Source organism: Marmota marmota, unplaced genomic scaffold (assembly GCF_001458135.2).
Source record: "Marmota marmota marmota unplaced genomic scaffold, marMar, whole genome shotgun sequence".
NCBI lineage: Eukaryota > Metazoa > Chordata > Mammalia > Rodentia > Sciuridae > Marmota > Marmota marmota.
In genome coordinates, this window is record NW_025999949.1 from 38,304,053 (window position 1) to 38,319,889 (window position 15,837).

Genomic DNA, 15,837 nt, shown 5'->3' on the forward strand with positions numbered 1-15,837 from the left:
GATTCTTATGGTGCAAAGTTATGAATCAAAAAATTAATTTTGGGGGGGCAGGGGGTGTGGCTCAAGCGGTAACGCGCTCGCCTGGCATGCGTGCGGCCCGGGTTCGATCCTCAGCACCACATACAAACAAAGATGTTGTGTCCGCTGAAAACTAAAAAATAAATATTAAAAATTCTCTCTCTCTCTCTAAAAAAAAAAATTAATTTTTTCGGCTGGGGACGTAGCTCAGTTGGTAGAGTGCTTGCCTTGCATGCACAAGGCCCTGAGTTCACTCCCCAGCACCACAGGAAAAAAAAAAAAAAAGAAAGAAAGAAAAAAAACCCAGCATGTATATATCTAGTAGGATTTGCTGAAAAGAATACCCTTTCTCCACTAAACTGCCTTTTGCTCCTTTGTAAAAAATTAATTTTCTTGTTTTGCTAATCTATTTCAGCATTCTCTGTTCTGACCCACTGCTTATAATGTTCTGTTTTGTGGTCAATACTATACTGTCTTCATTGGCATAGCTTTATAATAAATCCTGGAGTTAGGTACTATACATCCCACAAGTTTTTACAAAGCTGTTGACTGTTCAATATATGTTACATTTCCGTGTGAATTTTAGAATCAGTTTGACAATCTGTACCCCAAAGCCTTCTGTAATTTTGATTTATGTTGCACTGGATCTAGACCTCAAATTGGAGATGATATCTTAACAAAGTCTTTTTTTTGGTATCAGAGATTGAACTCAGGGGCATTCAGCCACTGAGCCCCACCCCATCCCCAGCCCTATTTTGTATTTTATTTAGAGATAAGGTCTCATTGAGTTGCTTAGTGCCTTGCTGAAGCTGGCTTAGAACTCCTGATCCTCCTGTCTCAGCCTCATAAGCTGCTGGATTACAGGCGTGTGCCATTGCACCCGCCCTGCTTAAAAAGTCTTTTGATCTATGAACGTGATACATTTTAAATTTACTTTATCTCAGCAATATTTTGGGAGTCTCACTATGCAGGTCTCCCAACACCTCTGTTAGACTTATTCCTAGGTATTTTCTGTTTCTTGAAAGTGTTATGAATGATGCTATTGTTTTAATTTCAAGGTAGTTGTTCACTGTGGGAATGGGGGAAAGTAATTGATTTCTATGTGTCTTACTTACTAGAGTAAGGCTCCCTTACTCTAGTGACTGCTGTGTCGTTTCATAGGACCTTCCATGTAGACTGCCATGAGCTCTGCCAATACGGGCCACTTTGCTCCATCCTCTACAGATTGGCTGCCCCCCACCACCCACCCTGTGTTGGCAGACCTTCTAGGATACCGCTGGACACACATGTTCAGTCTTCCACCTGTGAGCCTGATGGGCAAGAATGGGTGTGGGATTTTGTGAAATGCTTTTTCTTCCATAGTTGAGATGTAGTTCTTATTAATTCTATTAGTATTGTGAATTAACATTTTTTAAAAAATAAGGTTTTTAGTTCAGGATCAATCTGAACTGACAGAAAGTTGCAAAGACAGTAGAGAGTTGCCTATGTGCCTTACTCAGTCTCCCCCTACTCTTAACATCTTACATTACTCAGGTACTTTTGTCACAACCAAGAGAGCAACATTAGTCTAGTACTATTAACCAAACCCCAGACTTTATTTGGATTTCAGCTATAATGGACTCTTTAGTTATCCTCTTCTCTGTGATGGTCTTTCAGTCTTCCCTTATCAGCTCTGTATTTTCTAAAATGCCCCTCATTTTCTGTCTTTCATATGCTGTTCTTTGGTCTACCTTTGGAAGGGTGGATTTAAGCTTTGCTTTCTGGTGAGGGGCTACCTACCCATCTATATTATATCTTTCTTGGAATTCTTCTGTAAGATCACCTCTTCCCTCAGTGTATTTATTATACAATAAATCTGTATGAACTTGTACATTTTATACTTTTGGCTAATAATCTGTCATTTAATTATTTTGATACTAGGGATTGAACACAGGGGCACTCTTACCACTGAGTTATATTCCCAACCCTTTTAAAATTAAACCTGTTTCAAAATTATTTTTTTGAAACAGTCTCATCAAGTTGCCAAGTCTGGCCTTGAACTTCTTATTAAATCTTTGCCTAACCAAAAGTTAAAATAATTTTATTCTATGGTTTCTTAAAATTTCAGAGTTTTTAGATTTTATACTTAGCTCTATGACCATTCTGGGTTGATTCTTATGGTGCAAAGTTATGAATCAAAAAATTATTTTTTGGGGGGCTGGGGGTGTGGCTCAAGCGGTAGCACGCTCACCTGGCATGCGTGCGGCCCGGGTTCGATCCTCAGCACCACATATAAACAAAGATGTTGTGTCCGCCTCAGCTTCTCAAATTGCTGGGATTATAGGTTGTGTGCCACCGTGCCTGGCTAACCTGTTATTTATTTTATTATTCAAATGGTTCCATTATGAGCTGGGCACAATGGCATGCCCTTGTAGTTCCAGCTATTCAAGAGCTAAGGTGGCAGGATCACTCAAACCCAGGTGATTGAGACTTGCCTAGTCTAACATGGCAAAAGCCTGTCCCAAAACAAAAAACATCACATCTGTCATCCCAGCTACTCAGGAGGCAAAGGCTGAAGAATTCTGAGTTCAAGTCCAGCCTGAACAAACAGCTGCCTCAAAAATAACTGAATCGTTCTGTTTTAGACTTAGCAACTTTTAACTTTTCTAACATAGATCATAAAAGAGCTAAGTACTGTATTAGCAGAATATCACAAATTTTGATGTTGTGTTTTCACTTTTATTCAGTTATTTAATCATTTTCACTGTGGTATATTTCATTATATTTAAATGTCAAATTTTTCTATTCTACTGTTGATGGACATCTGAGTGATTTTCAGTCTTCCATCATGAAGCATGCTTCTACAAAGATTCTTGTTTGTTTCTTAGTACTTATTATGTATCAGGGTTGGGTGTGGGGAACATAAGGATTCATATTTCAACTCCATTAGATAATGCCAAACTAGTGGGGGCAGTGGTGTACATCTATAATCCCAGCAGCCCAGGAGACTTGAGACAGGAGGATCTTAAGTTCAAGGCCAGCTTCAGCAACTTAGCGAGGCCCTAAGCAACTTACTGAGACCCTGTCTCAAAAAAAGTTAACTGGGCTTGGTGGCACAGCCAGCTTCAACAAAGGTGAGGCACTAAGCAACTCAGTGAGACCCTGTCTCTAAATAAAATACAAAATAGGGCTGGGGATGTGGGCTAGTGGTTGAGTGCCCTGAGTTCAATCCCCTGTACCAAAAAAAAGTTAAAAGGGTTGAGAATGTGGCTCAGTAGTTAAGCATCCCTGGATTCAATCCCCGTACCCAAAAAAAAAAAAAAAAGAATCACAGCCTCTGGGACAGGAGTCCCTGTGTTTCTCCTTTGCCAGCAAAGCAATAAAACATTTTTCCTTATTCTAAAAACAAACAGGAACTTGTTCAAGTGTTGCTTCCACTTTTCTTATTGAGTATTTCCATATCTTTTTTTAAGTTTCCTTCAGAGCAATTTGTTTAAGTGTATACCGCATTTATAAACTAAAACTGAGGATTTAATAGGATCTTCATTAAAAAAAAAATCTAAATTTACAGTCATCTATTTAAGATTTTTTTTTTTTTTTGGTGCCATCAATTGAACCCAGCAAAATCCCACTCAGCAAAATCCCCAGCCCTTTTTATTTTGAGACAGGGCCTTGCTAAGTTGCTAAGGCTGGCTTTGAACTTGTGATCTTCCTGCTTTAGCCTCCTAAGCCGTTGGGTAATAAATAAGATTTTTAACGAATTTTATTTTTTAATAAGTTATGCTGGGGGGGCTGGAGTCATGGCTCAGCGGTAGAGCGCTCACCTAGCATGTGTGAAGCCCTGGGTTCGAGCCTTAGCACCACATAAAAATAAATAAAATAAAGATATTGTGTTCAACTACAACTAAAAAAAAAAAAAAAACTTAAGCTAGGGCTGGGGTTGTAGCTCACTGGTAGAGTGCTTGCCTCGCCTTAGGTTCGATACTCAGCACCACATAAAAATAAACAAATAAAAATAAAGATATTGTGTCCATCTACAACTAAAAAAAATATATACTAAAAAAAAAAAAAGTTATGCTATATGTTCTTTAAACTGATAAGACTAGTTTTATCAACCCCCCACCCCCTAAGGCCCATCTTTATAAAATACAAGTCTGTAGGCCAAAGAAAGAATCAGTTATTTGCATTAAAGTATCACTGCTGGGGGTGGGGGAGGCTGGGGTTGTGACTCAGTGGTACTGGTGCTTGCCTAGCATGTATGAGGCACTGGGTTCGATTCTCAGCACCACATATAAACAAATAAATGAATAAAAGGTCTGTCAATAACTAATAAAAATTTTACCAAAAAAATTTACTGCTCTATTATTTGCTTTCCTGAATGGGTGGCTTCTGTTGCCAGAGCACCTCTGGTGGACTCTGATGCCAGAGTAACAAGGTAAATGAGATGACTTTCATAATACAATAACTGGAGGGGAGTCTCAATCAGCCATGGCTTAAAAGTATCATGTGACTTCTTGTGGGGCAGAGTCACGGTGTGAAGGCTGGTGATAGTGGCCCCTGCCCTGTACCTTGCACAGAGCCAACCATACTCCCTTTCAGAATGGTGGCTCTAGTTGTGGTTTTAAGTGTAGAGCAGGAAACTATGTTTTCAGTGTGACAAAATACATAAAGGGGAAAAAAGAGATTCTACTGAAACAAATAATGCTTGATTAGGAGACACTCTTCCTTGTGTGAGTTGTCTTAACAAACTCCACAGCACCCTGGGGAATCCTGTCACATCTGGTAACACATAAACATTAATACCTCAAGAACTGTACTGTATTAAAAAGATCACACATGCACTTACCCCACGGACAAGATAAGCTGTCCTGCACACAGACTGCAGTGTGATCACATTTGAGGTTGTCTGTAAAAGGAACAGGGAGACGAGCTGACAACAAAACATTCCTTCAAAAGTGAAAAATATTCCCACTGCTGTTAAAACAGTAAGTGAAAACCAGCAGGGGCATGTAGCTTCTGCTTCTATGCCCATTGCTCTCTAGAAGTGACTCAGTTTCATCCTCCTCTCTGGCCTGGGCCAGAGGCAGAGTAACCAGGTGCTTCTGTGCTCTTGGACAATCTTAAGTTTTTTTCAGCCATTAAACTCAAAGACTGCTTAAAAAGGGTCAAAGGTCTCCATCAGGCACCTCCACGGACAACAGTTTGGTTTGGCAGTGGCTGCAAAATAACCTGTGTTTTCTTGCCTTCTGTGGGAGCAGTTACCAAACAATGTGAAGTTCTGTGCACTGTTGGGCATGGTGGCACAAGCCTGTAGTTCTAGCTACTTAGAAGCCAAAGCAGGAGGATTGCTTGAGCCCAGAGTTCGAGACCCGCCCGGACAACATAGGGAAAGCCTGTCTCAAGAAAACAAGTTTCGTGCAAGATTTCTGTGACATAATATTGTGTCCTCTTGTTCACAGTCACTGGTAAATTAAATTCCTCTGAAGTTGTCATACCCACTGCTCCCTGAGGATGTTTGATTTTGCAGGTTCATAAGATTGTGTGGAATACTGGGGTCCTGTCCACTAGCTTTAAAAAAGCAAGGAGCAAATTTTCAAGGGGAAAATGGCCACATCTGAAATGTTGAAGTCGATCAACTATGTGCCAACCTTCCCATCTCAAGAGGGGCACATTCTACCAGGACATGCTGACTGAGGTTTTCACAAGACTCAGATGCCATCTTGCACAGTTTTAAGTCTAGACCTGTCTCCATCTGTATCTTTCATTCATTCATTCATTCCAGTGCTGGAGATAGAACCCAGGGGTGCTCTAAGTTGTATCCACATCCCTTTTTTATTTAGAAACAGTGTCTTGCTAAGTTGTTCAGAATGGCCTCCAACTTGCGATCCTCCTGCCTTAGCCTCCTGAGTTGCTGGGATCACAGGCCTGGGCCACCAAACTGGGCTCCATTTTTACTTTTACAATTTTCCCCTTAAATGTCTAGCATATCTTTTGTTAGATTATTTCCAGGATACTTCACATTTCTGATGCTATTATAAATATTTTTGTTGTAAAAATTATGTTTTTGGGGCTGGGGTTGTGGCTTAGTGGTAGAGTGCTTGCCTAGCCTGTGTGAGGCATTAGGTTCGATTCTTAGCACTGCATATAAATACATAAAATAAAGGTCCATTGACAACTAAAAAATATTTCTTAAAAAGTACGTTTTTGTTTGTTGCTGATGAATAGAAACACAAATGATTTTGTAACCAGTAATACTATTACGTTTCTCTTGTGAACTCTTATCTAATTTTTCTAATTTGGAAATCGCAGAAACTTCAAATGACACTTTTCTTTCTCCTTTTTAATTATTACAGTTTTGTTGTTTTTTATTCCACCTTATTACACATAGAGTGTAGGAATGGGCTCTTTCACCTGGCACCTGAGCTCTAATAGCAAGCTTCAGTCCTTCACTATGAGTGTCAGGGTGGAGAGACTTCTACAACAATCAGGCAATCTTCAAAACCTGAAAGCCCTATTACAACTAGCCTTGGCTAACAAGTTTTTCTCTCTGAGCAGGGACAAAAATTCATCCTTGGCCTGATTTTGTCTCTACCTGGTTGAGCCCTGCTGTACCCACCAGGTTTAGATTCACCACTACACCTACTTCCTGCCATGGACTGCTACCCAGTCCAGTAACTCCTACTTGTGAGGCCTGACAGGCCATTATAACCCCTAGGCCCAGCCTTCAATGAAAGAAGGGCCAGCTCCCCTCACTTACCTGAGTGGCCATTCCCCAAGCCCTGGCTCTCAGCCCCCTGTCCGTCCAGGACCCACGGGTCTTCCCCTCGTTCCAGCTGGGAGATGACATTGGGCTTGGATCCTGGAAGTCCTGCTCGAGGGAAGGAAGCCTTTTGTTTATACAACATCTACCCAAATACACTCCCACCCAACCTATGCCACCTTTGGGGACATGAAGACAGACAGGACTGACCTCCTGCTGCAGCGGAGCACACTGGAGGTGGGTGAGCCTCCAGGACCAGCTTGCTCTGAGCCCTCACCGATCTCACACAGAAACACACAGATTAAGCATGTGGGTGGACTTACCCAGTGAGACCACGTTTCCGTAGGTCTCCATCATTACGTTTCGGTAGAGGCCCCGCTGCGCAGGGCCCAGGCGATCCCATTCCTCCTGAGAGAGGAGCACAGCTACATCCTCGAAGGTCACCTTAGCCTGGAACAACAGGAGTTCTTGGAGTAAGACCAAATCTTGATGTCTAGGATGGGGTTGTGGGAACATGCCCAGGCAGCTGAGTGTGGGACCCTGTGAGCCAAGGGTGGGGTTCATAAGAAGAAGCCATAGTACTGGGGATGCAGTGATACTCAGGCTGCCACAGGGTCCCTGGGCATGGAAGAAACCAGAGGGGCTGTGGCCAGGGATACTACACAGGCCTTAAGGACAATTTACCTGATGTTCTGCTGGCAGTGGCAGGAGTCTGGCAGTTGCCATCACTTTGTTTCTTGGGCCTCTGAGGATGACAGAAATTGGAGGTTCCTGTGGGGCTGTGGAAGGGGAGGGAACATGTGAGGGGCCAGGCCTTGCCTCTGACAGATCCTGACTTCCTGCGGGGAGCCCCAGGGGTCCTTGGTCCTCATGCAGAGCCAGAGAAGAGCATGCTGAGGTGAGACCCAAGGAGCAGCACCCACCACAGGCCTGCTGTTGCACACACTTCCGTGCCGGAACTCTGATCCTACAGTGCAGGAACCTGTCCAAGCCCTGAGCAAACACATGGTTCCTGGGCCTTCCTAGCCAGAGCAGGGCTCTCTGGCTATGGGCCCAGAAAATCCTAGTTAGGAAGTGCCAAAGGTCTCTGAGCTCCAGATAAAGAGTACCTGATGCCCTCTAAGGGCTCAGGGTCCCAAACCTTCATTACCCAGGCCCCTGGGAGTCCCCAGGGTCAAACCTGTGCAGGGGAGCCAGTGAGGACTCTGGACCATGGCCACATATGGACTCTGGACCACGCTGCTGAGCCGAGGGTGCCAGCTCACCAGGGCTCCTGCATGTTCTACACCCAAGGTGCATGCGCTATGTGGGTTTACAAGCATTAGGCTAGGCTGCCTCCCCAAGCACCCTTCCAACAAGGAGGGGGATGGCCACCAGTGTGGGACTAGGTGGTCTTGCTCAAGGCCCTCACTCCTGTGGAGACCCCAACCCACAGATCCATAGTCACTCCTAGACATCCTTTGGTGGTCCTGGTGCTCCCATAAGGTAGGGGCTCTCAACCCTATGGCTTGGCCAGGGTGTTGGAAGCAGAAACATGAGCAGTGGTGGTTCGGAGCGAACTGAGTCCAGAGTGACCCCAAGGATCTAGTCTGAGACTAGGGGAGGCTTCATCATCAATGAGAAGAGGCCTGAGGCTGGGTAGGTGCTGGGGATGCAAGAGGACAAAATAAACAGAAGGGTCCAACATAACCCAGTGAGGACTGAGAGGTCTCCTGACACAGCTGGTCCAAAAGAGGATGGGTCATCTTCTGGAGCATTGGGGGAGGTCTGTGATAGTGACTCAGAGCCTAGCCTGTGACAAAGGCAAAGCACACACTGAAAACATGGTACAGGGGCTGGATTTTGGCTCAGTGGCAGAGCACTTGCCTAGCACGTGTGAGGCACTAGGTTCAATTCTCAGCACCAAAAAAAAAAAAAAATTAATAAAGATATCATGTCCATCTACAACTAAAAATATTTTTTAAAAAGTGATATGAGAGCATAATTAACAGTGCCCCACACTTGTGGCCCCAGCCACACAGAGGCTGAGGTAGGAGGACTACATGTTTGACGCCAACCTCATCAACTTAGCAAGACCCTGTCTCTCTCTAAATAAAATAAAGACGGCTGGGAGGTAGTTCAGTGGAGATTGAGTCTCTGAGTTCAATCCTTCGTACCAAAAAACAAAACCAACAAAAAAAACTCAGTCAATCCTTTCAAGCATCTGAAACTGGCTTAGCTGGGCACCAATGACAAATAGGTCTCATCAAGACACCTGGGGTAGGAGGTCAAGGGTGATCATTCCCTGTTTTCTTTATAAAATGTCCAATATACACACATCTCTGTATACACAATTATCAGGAAGATACACAATAAACTAACAACTACTGCCTCTGAGGCACAGGACAAGGAAACAAGTAGAGACACAGGCTGATTCCCAATCTCCCTATTCTGAGGTTCTCCAAAAGCTCATGTTTCTGTGGGTGCAAGTGCAATGCAATCCTACTTAGAATTCCCAAAGGAGTCTCTGCATAAAACTGCCTTAGAATTCACATGAACATATATTGGAAAATAGGCAAGAATGGAATTCAAAAGAGTGGGGAAGTATGTATGTAGTGGGTACCCAATGAACCAAGTACCAGCCAGTGATGAAGCTGCTGCAGTCAAACCAGAGAGTTGCCTATAAGGGACAGATGGAGCCAAACACAGGTAGAAGCATGGATTTAAAAGACTACAAGCATGGGTGTGGTGGTGCATTCTATAATCTCAGAGGCTCTGGAGGCTGAGGCAGGAGGATAACAAGTTCAAAGTCAGCCTCAACAACTCAGTGAAGCCTTGTCTCAAAATAAAACATAAAAGGGGTGGGGGTATAGCTCTGTAGTTAAGCACCCCTGGGTTCATTCAATTCCTGGTACCAAATAAACCAACAACAACAACAACAAAAAAAAAAAAAAACACAGATAAGCAGTAAATTTCAGTTCAGTGGGAACCCATGGTTAATTTAGTAACTTATGTATCTCCAGATGGGATATGCACTAACCAACTCTGGATTAGGTAAAGATGATGTGTGAACATAAACCTGCCTCACTGCTCTGCTTCCTCCCTTCTGGCTCACTTTCCTGACACCTGCCTGTCCTTTAGTAGAGTAGCACACCTTGTCTCCCGCCATACCTGTTGTTTCCATGACATCATACACCAGGAGAGATCTGCATCTCTTGTCATTTAACTACCCTCCCAGGGACCACACCCTTATCCAGCTACCTCCCATGGGAGTAGACCCTCCCCAAGTGGTCTCCATTCCCTTCATCTCTTCAGAGGAGCAGTCTTTACAGTCTTAGCTTCTGCCATCCCAAACAGCCCTGGTCAGTGTCTCCTTTGATCTCTATGTGGCCAAGTCCCTGTTTACTGTTGTCAGCAGGGACACAACTGGTCTCTTGGGTACCACTCTCTCAATGGGGCCTTCTCAAATGCATCCCTCGATCACCCCCTTCCTCGTTCACTAGGTATGCATGAGAATTTGGCCTTCAGTAAATGCTCAGATTTGGTTCCCTAGAAACCTGGCAGAAGTCAGCTTGCCAAGTCACACTACAGCCCTGACTACACCTGGGTGAAGGACCAATGATGAACCACCAGAGGAACCACATTTGGGGGCTCCCAGCAGGTCTCCAGGTCTGAAAGCCTGACACAGGAGATGCTGCTTATGTGACAATGACAAGGCTTTGAGGCAGGCCAGTTACCATTCCTGCTTGCGTCCTGTGCTGGTGGATGATACCAGTTTCCCTGTAAATCTGGTGCCAAGCATGGTTATCCCACGAGCCATGATGTTGAGCCCAGGAAATCCAGCCTCTGGTGCCTCTTGGTGCCTCTGAGCTGGCTATCACTATTCCCTCCAATTCAACATCTCCACATGGACATCTCGTAGCATCACAGACATTTAACATCCAATACTAAGTGGAGAGACACAGCACCACAGATCCAGAGTGCAGCACCTACCCCCTTCTATCCAGGCGTGTCTATACAGCCTCCTCCCCTCTTCATTCTCTCACACCAACTCCTAGTCTACCATCCTCACTCAACCTGACCACACTGCCCTGTGATCACCCCTTAGCAGTCTTATGGCTCCCAACACCATATCTGCCTAGCCACTCCATCTGCCTTCTCAGGGAAATACTATGATTGTCTTCTGCTCAGAAGTCCTTCCAGTCCCCAGTTCAGCTCCCAGGAAGCTATTCTGAATTTTACAACCTTCTTCAGGGAGCTGCAGCCTCTTCACCTCCTGGAGGCCAACATCCCACTCAGCTTTCACACCACCCCTTCCTGCTGTACCAACAAACCAGAGGGAGGCCCAGCGGAGTAGTCCATGGTGGAACATTTGCTAAAGAAATTAATGAAATTACAGGAGTAAAGAGATTACAATTTAAAACTTTTGGCACAGCAACAGGTAAGGAGTGTACGTCCTCTGCTGGCAGAGATGGTGATGCAGAATTTCTCATATTCTTTCTCAAGAAGGCCACCTACATCTCTAAGCCAATCAGACAGGCCCTGAGAGAACAGGTACCCTAGGGGGATGGACACAAGCAAGAGCAGATACAACAATGGTGTTGCAGCAAATGTCACTACGGTTGGCACCTGCCAAATGATTTATACTGTGAGGGCTACCTAAGAGTGAAAATATGGGGTGGGATAACATGTGGATGATGCTCTTATTTTGTGTACCATGACCCAAGTCCGAGAAGGGTGTGTGTGTGTCACAGGACCTGGGGCCAGCCTGCTTGCCGTACTCTGGGTCTGTGGCACTGCAGCTCCCCCTTGCAAAGCTGGGAGATGACACCCTCAGGGCCTTACAGACAATAGGCGAGCAGAGAGTGCTCACAACAGGAGTGACTTATATGCTGCTGGACGAAATGATATTATCTGATTCAAAGAGATTAACAGAAGGAAAACTGAAAGACATACCAGGTTGCCAATATGTGTGTGACCAGGAGGGAGGGAAAAGATGGCTAGCTGAGCGAGCCTTAGATCAGAGGGTAGTATCATATACTGTGGTATGGATGAACTACACATACTGCCAAGTTAAAAAAAAAGAAAGCATAGCACAAAGAAAGCATATCACATATGGCTGTATTGTCATAAAATTGAATACAATGAATTTAAAAATTGGCACTACCTAATTTTCCATTTTTATTTACTTCTGCACTGGCAGATAAAAGTCTGGGTTTCCTGTAATATGCCTGTGACAGGACGCCAGGATGGGTGAACACTATGCCTCAACCTAAAGCTCACGTATGAGGCAGGGAAGTGGAGCTACTGGGGTCACCAAAAACTTTTTCTTTTTCTTTCTTTTTTTTTTTATACTTAGGATTGAACCCAGAGGGATTCTACCATGGAGCCACATCCCCAGCCTTTTAAAAATTTTGACACAGGGCTCATTAAGTTGTTGAGGCTGACTTTGACCTTGTGAACCTCCTGCCTCAGTCTCCCAAGTCGCGGGGAATCACAGGTGTGTGCCACTGCATGGTTTCCCCCAAGGATCCCCAGGCCCAATTCCAGGCTTTGCTCTTTGAGAACAACATACGAGTTCAGACAGAAAAGAAGCATGGTGTGTATATTTTTTTTTAAATATTAAAGTGCTGGCTCTTAAAAAGTCCTGTAAAGATGCCAGGATAAGAGACTGGGAGAAAATGGAAGTCACTGCCACAGAATATAGAAATGGAGTCTGAGGAGGCTATGATTGTGCTTTGTTACACCTAAATATGGAGCAAATACAAACAGCACCCATGCACAGTGCTGTTGGCACCCACATGGGGTCACAGCTAAGCAAAGTTCCTACACACTCACTTGCCAAAAGGAGCATGGCAGCAAAAAGGGTTCATTCTGCAGATTCAGGAATCTTGCTTTTGGAAATGTTCATAGGCAATAACCCAAAACAAAACCTCCCAGCAGCAATGATGACATAAGGAGAAATGGAAGGAGCCATACTACAATGAGACTCTGCCTGGAAGGGATCTGGCCCCTGAGATCATAGCCAGGCAGGATTGCAAGCACAAGAACTAAGGTAGGACCGCCATAGCACGAAGAGCACAGAATGTGAGGTCTGCATAGACACATATACATCTGTTTTGTAAACTAAGCCTAGAAATCAGTGATTCTTTTTGGAATTCTTGATGGTCTTGATGTGACAGAGTGAGCATGTACCTGTCCTTCCAGAGGACCCTGTTCACAGTTGCAGGCTGGGACAGACACATTCCCAGTCTCCTAGTCTGGAGTAAGCTGCCAGGATCTCCCCTAGAGCTACCATCCTCCTTTCCTCACTCCCTGGGCTTCTTGCAACAGTTCTCTTTATCTCCATGCCCTGGCCCTCCAAGGTGAAGGCGCCTTCTGATGAGGCAGCTTCTAAGTCACCTGTGAGTGCAAAGTAAAACACTGCTAAGCACAATCCCTGCAACCTTCCCAGATTATATGATCAGAGTGATGAATCCAAACTGGTAGCTTTCCTGTATACCAATGACACCTTGTTAAAAAAAAAAAAAAAAAGGAAAAAACCAGATTCAATTCTCAAATATCAACAAGAAACGAGCTTACATTTTAGAAATGTGTAAATTCAGGCCTGGCAAAATGGTGTACGTCTCTAATCCTAGTGTCTTGGAAGGATGAGGCAGGAGGATGGCAAGTTCAAAGCGAGCCTCAGCAACTTAGTGAGACTGTGAGATCCTGTCTCAAACTAAAAAATAAACAGGGCTGGGGATGTGGTTCAGTGATAGGGTGTCCCTGGTTTCAATCCCTAGTACCACCAAAGCCCCCAAAGTGCAGGATCTGTATGAAGAAAACTATAAAACCTCACAAACAATAAAAGACAATCTGAAAGGCACACATGACAGGTCTCAAAAATAAAGACTGAACAAACTGCAGTGATGTTACTCTCTGCACTGGATTAACAAGCTGACATGCTTCTCATGGGGGTGAAGGTAGTCGAAGAGGGTTCACCAACTGAGGAAGGAGCCAGACGTGTCACAGGGCCACAGTGAAAACAGCCACAAGGGCCTCAGTGAGAATGGGCAGCTTAGGAACAGAGCAAAGCAAGTGTAAGTGTGGTGAAGAGACTCAAACTGCTGGAGGAAAGACAATTCACTAAAGGTGCTAGGATGACAGGTTAAGTATTTTTTTTTAAAATATTTATTTATTTATTTTTTAGTTTTCGGTGGACACAACATCTTTGTTTGCATGTGGTGCTGAGGATCGAACCCGGGGCACACGCATGCCAGGCGAGCACGCTATCGCTTGAGCCACATCCCCAGCCCCAGGTTAAGTATTTTGGGAAAAAAATAAAATAAAAAATTTCAAAATATTCAACAAACTACCACGAAGTAAAGACAAAGAAATTTTAAAAACAAGAAACAGAAAAAAAAAAATCACATCATCTACTAAAAATCTAACAAATGAGTAAGAGTTAAAATTTTACAACTACTTCATAAAAGAACTTGAATAAGAATAAAGAAAAATATTTATTATTTTCTGAGGGAAGGGTCTTTTTAAGCAAAATAATTGGGGTGCAGAGACCAACAGATTTGCAGCTTCTAAACCAAAACCTATGCACATCAAAGCCACCAGAAACTCCAGAAATGGCCCAAACACAGGGAAGAATTTGGTACATGACAAAGGTGGTTTTTCAAATCAATTGAAAGATACAATTGAAGTTAGATTCCAAGCTGACCGACACCTAAAATTAAAAAACAAAAAACAAAACGCAAAACGACTGTATTTCACATTTTACTAGTACCAGGGGAAAAACAAGAGATTATTTAAAAAATAATCTTGGAGTAGGAAAAGGCCTTTAAAACATGGTACAAAGCCCCAAAGTCTTAAAGATATATGATCATTACAAACTTAAAATCTTCTACCTCAAAAACAACCCCGCCACCACTAAAACCAGAAAAAACCTTTATTGTAGTTAAAAGACACCCGGGGTGCGTTTTCAACTTGTAAGACAAGTTGAAAAAAAAATATGAAGTAGCAAAGCACAATGGAAATACAAATGGCTAAAAAAACAATTGAAGCAATTTCAACCTCAACCTCACCACTAACAGTCAAAGTCCCCACAGCAAGAATGCAGGAACAGGCCCCCATAATGGGAGGGAACAGGGCTTGAGTCTCACTCCTCTTACCCCGGTCGCCCAGAAAAGCCCCAGTGCGTAATGCCGACGCAAAGGATGTCCAAAACAGATCCCAACAGCGAGAGCCGGAAGCACCCCGCAGGAGGCGAGCGCAGTAGAGCGCAGTAGGGCTTCCGAGCTCCGCTTCTAGTTGCCACAGAAACGGGTGAGGGCTCTTCAGCCGGCAGCTTGCACCCACATATTTGGGAAGGGTACGCACGAAACTCTCCATTGCCACCTCTGCATATACTGGCAGGGTGCTGGGGAGAAGGGTTTATTTTTCTAATATGCTTGCATAAAAAAATCATTGCATTCCTTTTCTATTACATAAATCAAATGCCAAAAATAAAATGTTTTGTTACCAAAAAATCAGTCTCATCCATTAATCTCTTACAAAGTAATAGTGAAAACACCTCATCGGTTAAATAAAACAGTTGTGGGGGGGTGAGAAATTCGGAAAGAAGCACATTTGGCTCGTGCTAGCTTCGACCCGAAGGCGTTTTCGCTAAGGCTCGCGGCCCCCAGGGTGGGGCGCCGCAGTACGCACGGTTACTCAGGCGCACACAGAACCGGTAAACCTCTGGTTTCTAGCCCGGAGTTGGGGCGGCACCTGTGGTCCCAGCTATTCCGGGGGCTGAGGCAGGAGGACGCCTGGACTCAGGAATTCGAGGCAACACAGCGACACACGGTCCTCTCAAACAAAACGCCGCATCGTTTCTGAGTTTTGGGGGAGCCCCCTCCCCCATTCTCTCCAAGATCTCGCCCGCCGCTCCACGACTCGGACTAGGGCTGCCGAGGCGCTGCGCCCACGGTGGAGAGGTTCCCAGGGTGAGGGGCCAGGGACGGAGCGGGTCCCAGGCTGGGGGAAGGGGAGAGGGCCCGGAGGGTCCGATGGAGGGGGATGGGAAGGGGAGGGGAGGGAAGAGGGTCCGGGCGTCCCGAGGGAGGGGC

General features: G+C 44.6%; 1 protein-coding gene and 1 long non-coding RNA gene across 5 annotated transcripts in view; one reads left to right on the forward strand and one right to left on the reverse strand.

Moving 5' to 3' along the window:
- The window catches only part of LOC107143059, a 22,875-nt gene extending 20,887 nt beyond the window's left edge, over positions 1-1,988 (forward strand). Inside the window, exon 7 of the long non-coding RNA XR_007347322.1 lies at positions 1,180-1,988. This is a non-coding gene — a long non-coding RNA (uncharacterized LOC107143059). The remainder of the gene's footprint in view (positions 1-1,179) is intronic.
- Znf250 (zinc finger protein 250) overlaps positions 1-15,837 on the reverse strand; it is a 26,241-nt gene that overhangs the window by 9,503 nt on the left and 901 nt on the right. For 2 of the 4 annotated variants that reach the window (XM_048802396.1, XM_015486683.2), the window contains exons 2-5: positions 7,442-7,536; positions 7,081-7,207; positions 6,755-6,865; positions 4,844-4,903 (exon numbers count right to left, since the gene is read on the reverse strand). In XM_048802396.1, coding sequence (XP_048658353.1) covers positions 4,844-4,903; positions 6,755-6,865; positions 7,081-7,207; positions 7,442-7,483 — 340 coding nt within the window. In that variant the 5' untranslated portion in view covers positions 7,484-7,536. Of the gene's footprint in view, positions 1-4,843; positions 4,904-6,754; positions 6,866-7,080; positions 7,208-7,441; positions 7,537-15,496; positions 15,761-15,837 lie in introns of those variants that run through there. The other 2 variants (XM_048802394.1, XM_048802395.1) reach the window with 2 other exon arrangements.